Source organism: Salvelinus sp. IW2-2015, linkage group LG3 (genome assembly GCF_002910315.2).
Source record: "Salvelinus sp. IW2-2015 linkage group LG3, ASM291031v2, whole genome shotgun sequence".
In the NCBI taxonomy this organism is placed as follows: domain Eukaryota; kingdom Metazoa; phylum Chordata; class Actinopteri; order Salmoniformes; family Salmonidae; genus Salvelinus; species Salvelinus sp. IW2-2015.
Window position 1 is genome coordinate 18,091,660 of NC_036840.1, and position 16,179 is coordinate 18,107,838.

Below are 16,179 nucleotides of genomic sequence, written 5' to 3' on the forward strand. Positions count from 1 at the left end.
ATGTACAGTGGGGAGAACAAGTATTTGATACACTGCCGATTTTGCAGGTTTTCCTACTTACAAAGCATGTAGAGGTCTGTCATTTTTATCATAGTACACTTCAACCTGTGAGAGACGGAATCTAAAACAAAATCCAGAAAATCACATTGTATGATTTTTAAGTAATTAATTTGATTTTATTGCATGACATAAGTATTTGATCACCTACCAACCAGTAAGAATTCCGGCTCTCACAGACCTGTTAGTTTTCTTTAAGAAGCCCTCCTTCTCCACTCATTACCTGTATTAACTGCACCTGTTTGAACTCTTACCTGTATAAAAGACACCTGTCCACACACTCAATCAAACAGACTCCAACTCTCCACAATGGCCAAGACCAAGAGAGCTGTGTAAGGACATCAGGGATAAATTGTAGACCTGTACAAAGGCTGGGTGGGCTAACAGACAATAGCCAAGCAGCTTGGTTAGAAGCAACAACTGTTGGCACAATTATTAGAAAATGGAAAGAGTTCAAGATGACGGTCAATCACCCTCGGTCTGGCCCATGCAAAGATCTCACCTCGTGGGGCATCAATGACATGAGGAATGTGAGGGATCAGCCCAGAAACTACACGGCAGGACCTGGTCAATGACCTGAAGAGAGTTGGACCACAGTCTCAAAGAAAACCATTAGTAACACACTACGCCGTCATGGATTAAAATCCTGCAGCGCACGCAAAGTCCCCCTGCTCAAGCCAGCGCATGTCCAGGCCCGTCTGAAGTTTGCCAATGACCATCTGGATGATCCAGAGGAGAATGGGAGAAGGTCATGTGGTCTGATGAGACAAAAATAGAGCTTTTTGCTCTAAACTCCACTCGCCATGTTGGAGGAATAGAAGGATGAGTACAACCCAAGAACACCATCCCACCGTGAAGCATGGAGGTGGAAACATCATTCTTTGGGGATGCTTTTCTGCAAAGGGGACAGGACGACTGCACCGTATTGAGGGGAGGATGGATGGGGCCATGTATCGCGAGATCTTGACCAACAACCTCCTTCCCTCAGTAAGAGCATTGAAGATGGGTCGTGGCTGGGTCTTCCAGCATGACAACGACCCGAAACACACAGCCAGGGCAACTAAGGAGTGGCTCCGTAAGAAGCATCTCAAGGTCCTGGAGTGGCCTATCCAGTCTCCAGACCTGAACCCAATAGAAAATCTTTGGAGGGAGCCGAAAGTCCGTATTGCCTGTATGGTCTGTATGGAGGATTGGGCCAAAATCCCTGCTGCAGTGTGTGCAAACCTGGTCAAGAACTACAGGAAACGTATGATCTCTGTAATTGCAAACTAAGGTTTCTGTACCAAATATTCAGTTCTGCTTTTCTGATGTATCAAATACTTATGTCATGCAATAAAATGCAAATTAATTAATTAAAAATCATACAATGTGATTTTCTGGATTTTTGTTTTAGATTCCTTCTCTCACAGTTGAAGTGTACCTATGATAAAAATTACAGACCTCTACATGCTTTGTAAGTAGGAAAACCTGCAAAATTGTCAGTGTATCAAATACTTGTTCTCCCCACTGTAGTTAAACAGGTATTTATAAAAAAATATATATTTTGAATGGTTCAACCAGTCTCAAGTTCGGGAATTATGTGGTTTAACAAAACAGCACCAAAATGAATATTTGTTTTATACTATTTGATATCATGCATAGGCCTACAGTGCCATCAGAAAGTATTCACACCACTTGACTTTTAATTTGTTTAATTTATTGTCATTTTTTGTCAATGATCTACACAAAATACTTTGTAACGTCAAAGTGGAAGAAAAATTATATATTTTTATTAATGGGAAATTAAACTAATATATCTTGATTAGACAAGTAGTCAACCCCCTGAGTCAATACATGTTAGAATCATCTTTGGCAGTGATTACAGCTGTGAATCTTTCTGGGTAAGTCTTTCTGAGCTTTCCACACCTGGATTGTACACCATTTAACCATTATTCTTTAAAAGTTGGTTGTTGATCKTTACTAGAAAGCCATTGTCAAGTCTTGCCATTGATTTTCAATCTGATTTAAGTCCAAACTGTAATTAGGCCACTCGGGAACTTAAATGGCATCTTGTTAAGCAACACCAGTGTATATTTGGCCTTGTGTTTTAGATTAATGTCCTGCTGAAAGGTGAATTTGTCTCCCAATGTCTGCTAAAAAGCAGACTTAAGGGTTTCCTCTAGGATTTTGCCTGTGCTTAGCTATATTCCGTGTCTTCTTATCCCCCAAAAAACTCCCTAATCCTTGCCGACAACAAGCATACCCATAATATTATGCAGCGACCACCATGCTTTAAAATATGAAAAGTGGTACTCAGTGATGTGTTGTGTTGGATTTGCCCCAAACATAACGCTTTGCATTCAAGACAAAACTTAATTTCTTTGCCACATTTTTTGCAGTATTACTTTAATAGTGGTTTTTGCAAACATCTTTTGAAATACTTTTTTTCTGTACAGGCTTCTTCCTTTTCATTCTGTCATTTATGCTAGTATTGTGGATTTATGTTAGTGTTTCTGATCCATCCTCAGTTATCTCCTATCCCAGCCATTAAACTCTGTAATTGTTTTAAAATCACCATTGGCCTCATGGTGAAATCTCCGACAACTGATTTAGAAAAATTGCCTGTATCTTTGTAGTGACTGGATACAAAGTGTACCATATTGAACGATATGAAAACCTCCCTGGTCTTTGTGGTTGAATCTGTGCTTGAAATTCACTGCTCGACTGCGGGACCTTACAGATAATTGTATGTGTGGGGTACAGAGATGGGGTAGTCGTTTAACACTATTACTGCACACAGAAGTCCATGCACCTTATTATGCAACTTGTTAAACACATTTTTACTCCTAAACCTATTTAGGCTTGCCATAACAGAAGAGTTGAATACTTATTGACATGTTAGCTTTTCATATTTAATTTATTTGTACAATTTCTAAAAACATAATTCCTCTTTGACATTATGGGGTATTGTGTCACAAAATCTAAATMTAAATTTAGGCTATAACACAAGAAAATGTGAAAAAAGTCAAGGGGTCTGAATACTTTTTGAAGGCACATATAATCCATTATACCTTAGAATATATTATTTATTGTATTAAACTTCTACATGGTTGCCATAGATACCCATATATATCTGCATCCTCTCTGTTCATGAAACAATGTGCAATACAAAATAAACATGTTTTTTTTTATTACAACTGCAGATTTTCTGTTTTTATGTACCACCGGCCTGTAGTGTAGTCTATCTACATACAGTCTCTTAACATTTTGTATTTTCATATGCAACCTTTGGAAGAACAGAATAGACATATTTTGAGTGAATTGTTTATACAAGAACAACCGAACTTACTGTAAAGCAGAACTGTCTGTGCTGTTGACTGTAAGCATGCATGGCACATGCTAATTGTTGTAAAATAAATAAATAAATAAAAATAAGAAAAGGATGTACAAAACCAATACAACTACTATGAAAATAAATGAATGTGACTTAACTTGAATTACTTTATTCTAGCTTGAATATTGTACTTTTAACAAAACAGAAACAGACAGGAAGTTTTCTCTGAGTGCTTTTGCTTCTGCTTTGCTTGCTCTCTGGGCTTTAGGCCAGGTAACTGTAAAGAGAAAGACAGAGAGAGAGAGAAGGAAAGAGAGACAGAGGAGAGAGATAGAGAGAGAGAGAGCAATGAACATAACTGAGGTGATTTAGTCCATTGATAAGCAAAATGGAAGAACGATAATCTTAGTCGTTAGGGAGGGACAAAGAGGAAGAACGGGTACAAAGAGATCAAATCAAATTGTATTTGTCACATGCTTCGTAAACAACAGGTCTGAACGAACAGTGAAATGCTTACTTATGGCCCCTCCCCAATAATGCAGAGAGAAAAAAAGGAGAAATAATAGAACAATTATAACACAAGGAATAAATACACAATGAGTAACGAAAACTTGGCTATATACACGTATACCAGTACCGAGTCGATGTGCAGCGGTACGAGGTAATTAAGGTAGATATGTACAGTACATACAGATAGGGATAACGTGACTAGGCAACAGGATAGATGATAAACAGTAACAGCAGCGTTAGAGCAAAAAGGGTCAATGCAGATAGTTAAATTGTTAACCAATAGCTACCCGTACTAACTATTTAGCAGTCTTATGGCTTGGAGGTACAAGCTGTTCAGGGTCCTGCTGGTTCCAGACTTGGTACATCGGTACCGCTTGCTATGCAGAGAGAACAGTCTATGACTTGGGTGGCTGGATTCTTAGACAATTTTTTGGGCCTTCCTTTGACACAGCCTGGTATAGAGGTGCTGGATGGCAGGGATCTCGAGCCCAGTGATATACTGGGCTGTACGCATTACCCTCTGTAGCGCCTTGCGGTCGGAATGCCAAGCAGTTGTAATACTAAGAGTTGATATAGCCGGTCAATATGCTGTCAATTGTGCACCTTCACCACTGTGTTGGTTTGTTTGGACCATAATAATTCCTTAGTGATGTGGACTCTGAGGAAGTTTGACGTCTTGACCTGCTCCACTACAGCCCGCAGATTTGGATGGGGGTGTGCTTGGCTCTCTGTTTCCTGTAGTCCACGATCAGCTCTTTTCTCTTGCTGACATTGAGGGAGAGGTTGTTGTCCTGGCACCACATTGTCAGGTCTCTGACGACCTGTAGGCTGTCTCATTGTCGTCTAAGCAAGCATCCCTGCTTAGTCCCCTCCAGACGGAAAAATCGTCTTTGACACACAGTAGGCCTAGGCTACTGCTCTACAAAACAAACACTGTAGCCTACATTACACGTTCATGTAATGTGTGTGTGTTACTCACCTGTAGACGCTGTCAGAGGGTGGTGGGTCGCAGCAGACGCACTGTGTTCGACCCGAACTTCCGATGCTGTTTAGGCCTCCCATCCGGGTTGGCCGTGCTCTTATACGAACTTAACATATACTGCAAGTTCTGGTTGGCCTTTTGCGCCCCTGTTAGTGGCCTGTGATGCGGCTGCTAGATTGTCTGCCTAGTGTTGTGGTGATTTCGGCAGCTTCTCCCACATAGTTGTGATTGTGACGATGCAAAGGCACTAGAAGGAATGGTGGCCATTTTCCCATCTGCTCGGGTAAAAGTAGAAGACAACAAAAATGAATGATGGCGCCGACAGAGATGGTCGCCTCGCTTCGCGTTCTTAGGAAACTATGCAGTATTTAGTTTTTTTATGTATTATTTCTTATACTGTTACCCCAGGAAATCTTAAGTCTTATTACATACAGCCAGGAAGAACTATTGGATATAAGAGCAACGTCAACTACCAACATTACGACCAGGAATACGACTTTCCCGAAGCAGATCCTCTGTTTGGACCACCACCCAAGACAATGGACTGGATCGTTGAAAACAACGGCGCTGCAGAAAGGGCAGATGGAGCGGTCTTCTGGTCAGGCTCCGTAGACGGGCACATCACGCACCGCTCCCGAGTACACTACTCGCCGATGTCCAGTCTCTTGACAACAAGGTAGACGAAATTCGAGCAAGGGCTGCCTTTCAGAGAGACATCAGAGATTGTAACATTCTCTGTTTCACGAAAACATGGCTCACTCGGGATACCTTATCAGAGTCGGTACAGCCACCTGGTGTCTTCACGCATCGCGCCGACAGAAACAAACATCTCTCTGGTAAGAAGAAGGGTGGGGGTGTATGCCTTATGATTAACGAATCATGGTGTGATCATAACATCATACAGGAACTCAAGTCCTTTTGTTCACCTGACCTAGAATTCCTTACAATCAAATGCCGACCGCATTATCTACCAAGAGAATTCTCTTCGATTATAATCACAGCCGTGTATATCCCCCCCCCCAAAGCAGACACATCGACGGCCCAGAAAGAACTTCATTGGACTCTATGTAAACTGGAAACCATATATCCTGAGGCTTCATTCATTGTAGCTGGGGATTTTAATAAGGCTAATCTGAAAACAAGGCTCCCTACATTTTATCAGCATATCGAATGCGCGACCCGGGCTGGAAAAATTCTGGATCATTGCTACTCTAACTTCCGCGACGCATACAAAGCCCTGCCCCGCCCTCCTTTCGGAAAATCTGACCACGACTCCATTTTATTGCTCCCAGCCTATAGACAGAAACAAAAACAGGAAACGCCCGTGCTCAGGTCTGTTCAACGCTGGTCCGACCTATCGGATTCCACGCTTCAAGATTGCTTCGATCACGTGGACTGGGATATGTTCCCGCATAGCGTCGAAAAATAACATGGATGAATACGCTGATTCGGTGAGCGAGTTTATTGGCAAGTGCATCGGTGATGTTGTACCCACAGTGACAACTAAAACCTTCCCCATCCAGAAAATGTGGAATGATGGCAGCATTCGCGCAAAACTGAAAGCGCGAACCACTGCTTTTAATCAGGGCAAGGCGACCGGAAACATGACCGAATACAAACAGTGTAGCTATTCCCTCCGCAAGGAAATCAAACAAGCTAAGCGTCTGTATAGAGACAAAGTAGAGTCGCAATTCAACGGCTCAGACACGAGAGGTATGTGGCAGGGTCTACAGTCAATCACGGACTACAAAAAGAAGACCAGCCCCATCGCGGACCACGATGTCTTGCTCCCAGACAAACTAAACAACTTCTTTGCTCGTTTTGAGGACAATACAGTGCCACCGACACAGCCCGCTACCAAAACCTGCGGGCTCTCCTTGGGAGCGGGCCACGTCAACGGCACTCTGTTATCCTCAAAGCGGGCGAAGAAGGTGTTTAACTTGTCCGTGAGCAAGATGTCAGAGTTTAGGAAGTGGTTGGTTTTCCCTTTGTTTTCTCAAAATTGTCTGTAGACCCTGCCACATACGTCTCGTGTCTGAGCCGTTGAATTGTAACTCCATTTCCTCTGTACTGACATTTTGCCTGTTTGACTGCTTTGCGGATGGAATAACTACACTGTTAGTATTTGACTAAATTCCCAGACACCTTGCCGTGGTTCACAGTTTTGGGTCGAATGCTGCTATCTTTCCATATTTTTTGGTTTGGGTAGGTTTTAATAGTCACAGTGGGAACAACATCCCCTATACACTTCCTGATGAACTCAGTCACTGTGTCTTTGTATACATCAATGGTATTCTCAGAGGCAACCCGGAACATATACCAGTGCACGTGATCAAAACAATCTTGAAGCATTGATTCCGATTGGTCAGACCAGCGTTGAATAGACCTTAGCATGGGTACTTCCTGTTTGAGTTTCTGCCTATAGGAAGGGAGGAACAGAATGGAGTCATGATTTGATTTGCCAAAGGGAAGGTGTGGGAGGGCCTTGTAGCTATGACAGAAGGGAGAGTAACAATGTTTGAGAGATTTAGAAGTGCGAGTACTACATTCAATGTGTTGATAAAATTTTGGTAGAGTTTTCCTCATTTGCTTTGTTAAAATCCCAAGCTACAATAAATGCGGCTTTGGGATATATGGTTTCCAGTTTGATACAAAGTTCAGTGTAGTTCCTTGAGGGCCGTTGTGGTATCGGCTTGAGGGAATATACAGTGCATTCGGAAACTATTCAGACCCCTTCACTTTTTCCACATTTTGTTATGTTACAGATTTATTCTAAAATTGATTAAAGATTTTTTTTTCTCATCAATCTACACACAATGCCCCATAATGACATAACGAAAAGTTAAAAAAAAATTGGGGCTAATGTAATCAAAATAAAAAAGGATACCTTATTTACATAAGTATTCAGACCCTTTGCAATGAGACTCGAAATTGACCTCAGGTGCATCCTGTTTCCATTTATCATCATGTTTCTACAACTTGGAGTCCACCTGTGGTAAATTCAATTGATTGGACATGATTTGGATAGGCACACACCTGTCTAAATAAGGTCCCACAGTTGTCAGAGCAGAAACCAAGGTATGAGGTCGAAGGAATTGTCCGTAGAGCTCAGAGACAGAATTGTGTCGAGGCACAGATCTGGGGAAGGGTACCAAAAACTTTCTGCAGCATTGAAGGTCCCCAAGAACAGTGTCCTCCATCATTCATAAATGGAAGAAGGTTGGAACCACCAAAACCATTCTTACAGCTGGCCGCCCGGACAAACTGAGCAATCGGGGGAGAAGGGCCTCGATCAGGGAGGTGACCAAGAACCCGATGGTCACTCTGACAGAGCTCCAGAGTTCATCTGTGGAGATGGGACAACCATCTCTGCAGCAGTCTACCAATCAGGCCTTTATGGTAGAGTGGCCAGACGGAAGCCAGTCCTCAGTAAAAGGCACATGACAGCCCACTCCGAGTTTGCCAAAATGCCCCTAAAGTTTGAACTCTTTGGCCTGAATGCCAATCGCCACGTCTGGAGGAATGCAGGCACCGCTCATCACCTGGCCAATACCATCCCTGCAGTGAACCACTGCGTGCCCACGCACGTCTCCAACTCGATTACCAACAACAACAAGACAGCCTACAGGGAGGATGTAAGGGCCGTGGCAGAGTGGTGCCAGAAAAATAACTTCTCCCTCAATATCAACAAAACGAAGGAGTTGATCGTGGACTTTAAGAGACAGCAGAGAGAGCACGCCCCGATCCACATTGACAGGAAAGGGTGAAAAGCTTCAATTTCCTCGTCGTGCACAACACTGACAACCTGAAATTATCCATCCACACAGACAGTGTGGTAAAGAAGGCACAACAACGCCTCTTCAACCTCATGAGGCTAAAGAAATTTGGCTTGGCACCTAAGACCCTCAAACTTGAACAGATGCACAATTGAGAGCATCCTGTCGGGCTGTATCACCACCTGGTACGGCAATTGCACCATCCACAACCTCAGTGCTCTCCAGAGGGTGATGCGATCAGCCCAATGCATCACTGGGGGCACACTGCCTGCCCTCCAGGACATCTACAGCACCCGGTGTCACAGGAAGGCCAAGAAGATCATCAAGGACCTCAGCCACCCGATTCACGGCCTGTTCATCCCGCTACCACCTAGAAGGCGGAGACAGTACAGGTGCATCAACGCTGGGACTGAGAGATAGAAGTGGTTTGTCAATCTCTAGGCCATCACACTGTTAAAGCTGCAATATGTAACCTTTTGGGTGACCCAACCAAATTCACATAGAAATGTGAGTTATAGATCTGTCTTTCTCATTGAAAGCAAGTCTAAGAAGCGGTAGATCGGTTATATGTGTGATATTTCTATATTTCCCGTTCTTAAGTTACATTTTTGTGTCTTTTTGTTTTCTACACCAGCTTCAAACAGTTGAAAATACAATATTTTTGGTTATTTAAAATATATTTCACAGAGGTTTATCTGGCACAATGATTCACTATACATGCTTGTTTAGTTAGGTGAACTATAAAAAAAAATGTCACCGAGAGTCGATTTCCGCGGCCCCGCTGAAATCTAATTAGCATAATATAAAGCAACCAGGAAATGTAGGAGCGATTACTGCATATTTCACCTTTAAATAGTCACCACTAAATAGTCACCTATGCCCAGTACCCTGCCCTAAATTTAGTAACTGTCACTAGCCGGCTACCACGAGGTACTCTACCTTGCATCTTAGACTGCTGACCTATGTACATAGTCATTGAACACTTTAATAATATTTACAAACTGTTTTACCAGTGGCGTGTATTCATGGATGCCAAGGGAAGCCAGGCCTCCCCACAAAATGTACCAAGAAAAAAACATTACATTATTTATCTTTTGTGTCTTTGTGTTTTAATAATTATCCTTCAATTTGCAAGAGGCTGAATGTATCTCACCAGAGAAAGCATCCGAGTGAGCGAAACAGCGCCCCTCTGTATGTGTAGGCCATCTATCTGAGGCAGGCTGGTCATAAAGAATATGACGTTGTTGCTGCCTGTAGCATTGAATGCAAATGAAGCCAGAAAGCATTTGGCATCTCTTGATAAAAAAGTTATACAATAGTAGCCAATCAGGGTTGAGTTAAACTGAGTGAGCTCAACTGTGAAGGGTCCTGGCGCACCAAAAACGTGTCAAGGGAAGCCAGTTTTGATTTGGCTTCACTCCTATCACAGAGATATAAATCATTGACAGAAACAACTTGAATTGTTGCATCTCGTTGTGTTGTTGTTCTCCAGTGGCTAGCTAGCTAGCTAAAACTGTCCCTTTTCTAAATTAGCCATGGATGGAGATAGGGATTTGGATTTGTGAATTTACTTAATTCTCCGTACTGACCAATGATTAAAACAGCGATTCTGACCCAACCATAAAATATCTTGTGCCCCTGGACTGAGAGAATGAAAGTTCAATATGTAGCTAGATGTAGAAGGCTAATGTTAACTGGCTACTGAGCAGGCATTTTAGCCAGGTAGCCAAGGACAACAAAAAGTGTGTACTGTATGACAGTCATAGACCGTTTCGTCAACATGAAAGAGAGGAGGATGGCATTGGAGTTTCTCTACAAGTAAGGTGAGTCAACGTTATTTTTCTACTTGCACAAAAACACACACACACACACACACACATCATATTTAGCTTACGTTGATTGGACTAAATAGTTTTGGTATCTTTTAGATGTCACTGTAATAGACTAAGCATAGATGATTTCATGATGTTGAAATGTTGATGTTGAAAGGGTGCTGGAATAGTGGAGGCAGCTCCTGTTTAACTTTGCAACTTGCAATAACTCGCCGTGGTTCTAAATCAATCATTGTTTAGTAGTCCGAAAAGGTCGGAAACATTGTTTCTTGACCATAATATAGGTAATGTAACTGTTTGTTATATGCTACAGTATATGCTTTGTGGACTTCACCGGACAGAGGTTGCTCACCGGTTATGTGATGAAACAAATGTATACGGTGTCTTCTTCTTATCTCGGCCTTAGGCATATCACGGTCGCAAGGCATATGAACTAACAGGTTATAGTGCAAACAATGCAATTATCACAACACCAACCCTAAGGTTGTAGGTTGTAGGTTGTAATATGGCTTCTTTTCTGGCTTGGCTTCCCAAGTGATTTTACCCATGCACCATTACTGTGTTTTACACACTTCATACTTATATTCTGTATTCTAGTTAAGGCTCATCCTATATAACTACTGCTGTCCACACCTTTTCTATTCATATACTGTCCATGCTGTCTATACACACCATTATATACACTGTTGGAGATAGACACATAAGCATTTCACTGCAGCTGGAGTGTTTACGGAAATATTCTCCCTATCCCAGCCTTTCTGTCCCCACATTCTTCAAGATGGCCACCATTGTTCCTGTACCCAAGAACGCAAAGGTAACTAAACTAAATGACTATCGCCCCATAGCACTCACTTCTGTCATCATGAAGTGCTTTGAGAGACTAGTCAGGGATCATATCACCTCTACCTTACCTGACACCCTAGACTCACTTCAATTTGCTTTCCACCCCAATAGATCCACAGACGATGCAACCGCAATCGCACTGCACACTACCCTATCCCATCTGGACAAGAGGAACACCTATATAGTAATGCTGTTCATTGACTATAGCTCAGCATTCAACACCATAGTACCCTCAAAGCTCATCATTAAGCTCGAGGCCCTGGATCTGACCCCCGCCCTGTGCAACTGGTTCCTGGACTTACTGACGGGCCGCCCCCAGGTGGTCAAGGTAGGAAACAACACCTCCACATCGTTGATCCCCAACACTAGGGTGCGTGCTCAGCCCCCTCCTGTACTCATCGTTCACCCATGACTGCGTGGCCACGCATGCCTCCAACTCAATCATCAAGTTTGCATACCACACAACAGTAGTAGGCTTGATGACCAACAATGACGAGACAGCCTACAGGGAGGTGGTGAGCACTCTGGGAGTGTGGTGCCTGGAGAATAACCTCTCATTTAATGTCAAGAAAACAAAGGAGCTGATTGTGGACTTCAGGAAACAGCAGAGGGAGTAGCCCCCCTATCCACATCGACGGGACCGCAGTGGAGAAGGTGGAAAGCTTCAAGTTCCTCGGTGTACACATCACTGACAAACTGAAATGGTCCACCCACACAGGCAGTGTGGTGAAGAAGGCGAAACAGCACCTCTTCAACCTCAAGAGGCTAAAGAAATTTGGCTTGGCACCTAAAACCCTCACAAACTTCTACAGATGCACAATTGAGAGCATCCTGTCGGACTGTATCACCGCCTGGTACAGCAACTGCACCGCCCGCAACCGCAGGGCTCTCCAGAGGGTGGTGCGGTCTGCCCAACGCATTACCAGGGGCAAACTACCTCCAGGACACCTACAGCACCCGATTTCACAAGAAGGCCAAAAAAATCATTAAGGAAACAACCACCCGAGCCACTCCCTGTTCTATCATCCAGAAGGCGAGGTCAGAACAGGTGCATCAAAGCTGTGACAGGGAGACTGAAAAGCAGCTTCTATCTCAAGGCCATCAGACTGTTAAATAGCCATCACTAGCACATTAGAGGCTGCTGCCTATATACAGACTTGAAATCACTGGCCACTTTAATAATGTTTACATATTTTGCATTTCTCATGTCATATGTATATACTGTATTGTATTCTACTGTATCTTAGTCTATGCCGCTCTGATATTGCTTGTCCATATATTTCTATATTCTTAATTCCATTCCTTTACTTAGATGTGTGTGTGTGTTTGTTGTGAAATTGTTAGATATTACTGCACTGTTGGAGCTAGAAACACAGCATTTTGCTATACTCGCAATAACATCTTCTAAACACGTCTATGTGACCAATAAAATTTGATTTGAACATCTGGAAAATGTGTATGTGACGAATAAAATTAGATTAAGATTTGATCTGTTACCACTCATGCTAAATTGTGTAGTGTGTTGCCTATGCAAATGAACCTCAAACAATGAAAACGTGTGGTGGGCGGGGCCTGTCCGGGCCGACTCCGCCCACAACCGCCCCTGCCCCGTTACATGTGCCGCAGTGAGGTGTACAATCACAGTTTTTAAATTCTACCGTGACTATCTGTGAAAGATGTCAGTCAAACTAGTTTTGAAATTGGGGGACTGGGAAAACTTCTTCCTACTGCGTCAGAGAAGTTTTGGTTTTGGAAGAATACTAACGTAGCAGGCGTAAAAAGACGCCTGAGCAGAGTCCTCACAACAGTTCTTTCAGGGGAAACTGCTGTAGCCCTGAAAACCGGAAACATCCGTTTTCACCACCCCGCTGAGAGTGGAACACTAACGCTACTGCCTGAACTTTTTTTTAGCCCTCCCCCAATCTGTATGTATCACTAATGTCTCTGTTCGATTTGTTGCTTTATTGCAATGGAATGGTAGGACCCATTGGCTAGTAGTGATGGAGACCGAGTTCTAAAACGGCGCAGGTAGAAAAGTGACTCCTTTCCACTCCGCTCGGTCGGTTACCGCGAGTATAATAACGTTAAAAGAGATCTAGAATGGAGACTGTTGAGCAGCTCGTGTCGTTTAACCATATCCCAGTCCAGTTAAACGGAGGCACGCCTTGGGGGTTCACGCTGAAAGGAGGTCTCGAGCACGGAGAACCGCTCATCATCACTAAAGTGAGTCGTGATTTGTTTTCAGAACTCTCGCACGCGCTCTGTTGTCGTATGATACGTTTTAGTTGAGCTTTTACTGTTAGACTGACCGTCCACAAGGCCAATGCAATGTCCATTTGTTAGGCTACATAATATTTTGTGGTTTATGACTGTGTGTGAGAGTAACATGTCCAGTCTGTAGAACTGCATGGCTGGATATTTTGTTGCAACTTCTTTGCCTTTAATTCATCAATGTTCCACCACAGTCCTTTGAAACTTAGATCATTCTTGTGACTATATAGAAATAAGAATACATAGTATAGCTTGCAGTGGTCACTACTGGGCATTTCCATCTAAAATGACCCATAAGCACCAACATGGGAAGTGCATAGGAGACTTTCAAATTAGCTGTCAAAGCTGAGTTTTATAGATTCTTATTAAGGCATATACCTTTTTTTAAGCCATCTTCCAACCTAAAAAAATAGGAATAAGCAAAATCATTGACTTCTGGTCAACATATACCAGAAACAGTTTTACACAGGATTATAAATCCATCAAAACACAATCATGTTGTTGAAGCAAAGACCCCTGCCAACTAATATGAACACTTTTTTATTTAGTTTTAGAGAAATTATTTGCCTTCTCTATTAAATTGAACAAACATTGCCGTGTAATTCCAATACCAAAAACCCAAATTTTATTAAGATAATTTCTATTTTCTCTCCCTCATGGGGGGATAATGAAAGTTCACACTCACCGAAGTAGCAAGTAAAGGTATACCTACCAATTTAGTTAGTGTTTTTACTGATATCAAGTTTGTTTATGAATGTATTAAGTGATTTAAATCCCATAATTCTGTGACTAAATCAGAATTATTTGCAATTGAATTGGCTACAATGGGAAATCATAGTAGTCATAAACCACAGTTGGGTCAACTGCTACTGTCCTCCCTTCCACTGGCATACTGTTATGTTCAGCTCAACAAAACAGTTTTTTCTCTCTTTCTGTGGTCTGGTGGTCAAAGCCAAGACATGGTCAGTATGCCCTGGCCGGACCAAATCTGAACCAATCCTAGACATCTATGTTTCACAAGTTTGTACAGTACAGTAGACAACAGTACAGTCAAGAAAAGAGTAGTGTAGAGTTCAGTACAGTAGAGCACACTAGAGTAGAGTACAGTGTATTGTACTGAACATATCTACTTTACTGTACAATATGGAACTCTGCTGTGCTGTCCAAAGTTGCGAAACACAGACATCTATAATTGTTTCAGATTTGGTCTGGACCGGACCAACCAAATGTGGTCTTGTTTGGGGGCGGAGCTCATTACAATAATAGCCAGTGTGTACAATTATACCGAAATATGAAAAAGGATATTGCATATGCTACCTTTGTGTACCTATTCAGGATGCATCACCATGAATATAATGATATTCATATCCATAATTATGCATTTCTGTATAGTACAGATCAGGGACCCATAAATCCTGTACATGGTAGATTGTTACCCATAAATACCGTAACCCACATAATTTTTCAAATTCAAGGTGCCATGTCATAGCTGACACCTCATTCTTTCTGCAGATATCTTTGAATCTTAGGTTTTTATGCGACCACATTTTCCAAACACTGACAGATTTTACCATAATTCCGTTACCAAAGTTTACAAAGAGTTGTATGGTTCGTTAAACTATGAAATCAAAGTTTTTAGTTGATGTTTTGTTTGGCAAACATTTTAAAGTGAAAACTAATTCAAATAATGGAATTGCCCACATGTTCAACAGTGCACAGACAGTCACCTATTGTTGTTTCCACATGACTGCAGTAGCTTTTAGGTCTACATCCCAAATGGCACCCTATTACATATGTAGTGCACTGCTTTTTACCATGGTCCGTACGGGTCTGGGCAACAGTAATGCACTATATAGGGAATAGGGTGCACTTTGGGACAGTAGTTTCTTCTCCTTTATCACAGCCGGGTGTGATTAAAAGTTTCTAGTGCTTAGATTTGACACAATTGTGCGTGTGTGAGTGAGTTGTCAAAATGTTCTTAATGTTTAAACGGCCATGTCCTTCTCTTTAAACGCTAAGAAAAAAAATGTAAAATTACATGTGATTTCACCATAGATATGGTCCTGCGTATGACCGCTAGGTCCTGCGTATGACCGCACAGTTTTAGAGGCTGAGAGAAACTGTCCAGAAACAGACAAAGATCTTTCTTCTGAAACTTGTCAGTCTATTCTTGTTCTGAGAAATGAAGGCTATTCCATGTGAGAAATTACCAAGAAAGTGAAGATCTGGTACAACGCTGTGTACTACTTCCTTCACAGAACAGTGCAAACTGGCTCTCACCAGAATGAAAAGAGGAGTGGGAGGCCCCGGTGCACAACTGAGCAAAAGGACAAGTACATTAGTGTCTAGTTTGAGAAACCAATGCCTCACAAGTCCTCAACTGTCAGCTTAAATAGCTACTATTTAATGAAGCTGCCAGTTGAGGACTTGTGAGGCATCTGTTTCTAAAACGAGACACTCTAATGTACTTGTCCTCTTGCTCAGTTGTTCACCGGGGCCTTCCACTCTTTCTATGCTGGTTAGAGCCAGTTTGTGCTGTTCTGTGAAGGGAGTAGTCACAGCGTTGTATGAGATCTTCAGTTTCTTGGCAATTTC

General features: G+C 42.3%; 1 protein-coding gene across 2 annotated transcripts in view; it reads left to right on the forward strand.

The window, feature by feature from the left end:
• Positions 1-12,949: 12,949 nt before the first annotated feature.
• The window catches only part of shroom4 (shroom family member 4), a 102,491-nt gene continuing 99,261 nt past the window's right edge, over positions 12,950-16,179 (forward strand). For both annotated transcript variants that reach the window (XR_011474078.1, XM_070434965.1), the window contains exon 1: positions 12,950-13,536. Coding sequence is in view for 1 of the 2 variants with exons in the window: in XM_070434965.1 (XP_070291066.1) it covers positions 13,414-13,536 (123 nt within the window). In the remaining variant the exon portion in view is untranslated. The remainder of the gene's footprint in view (positions 13,537-16,179) is intronic.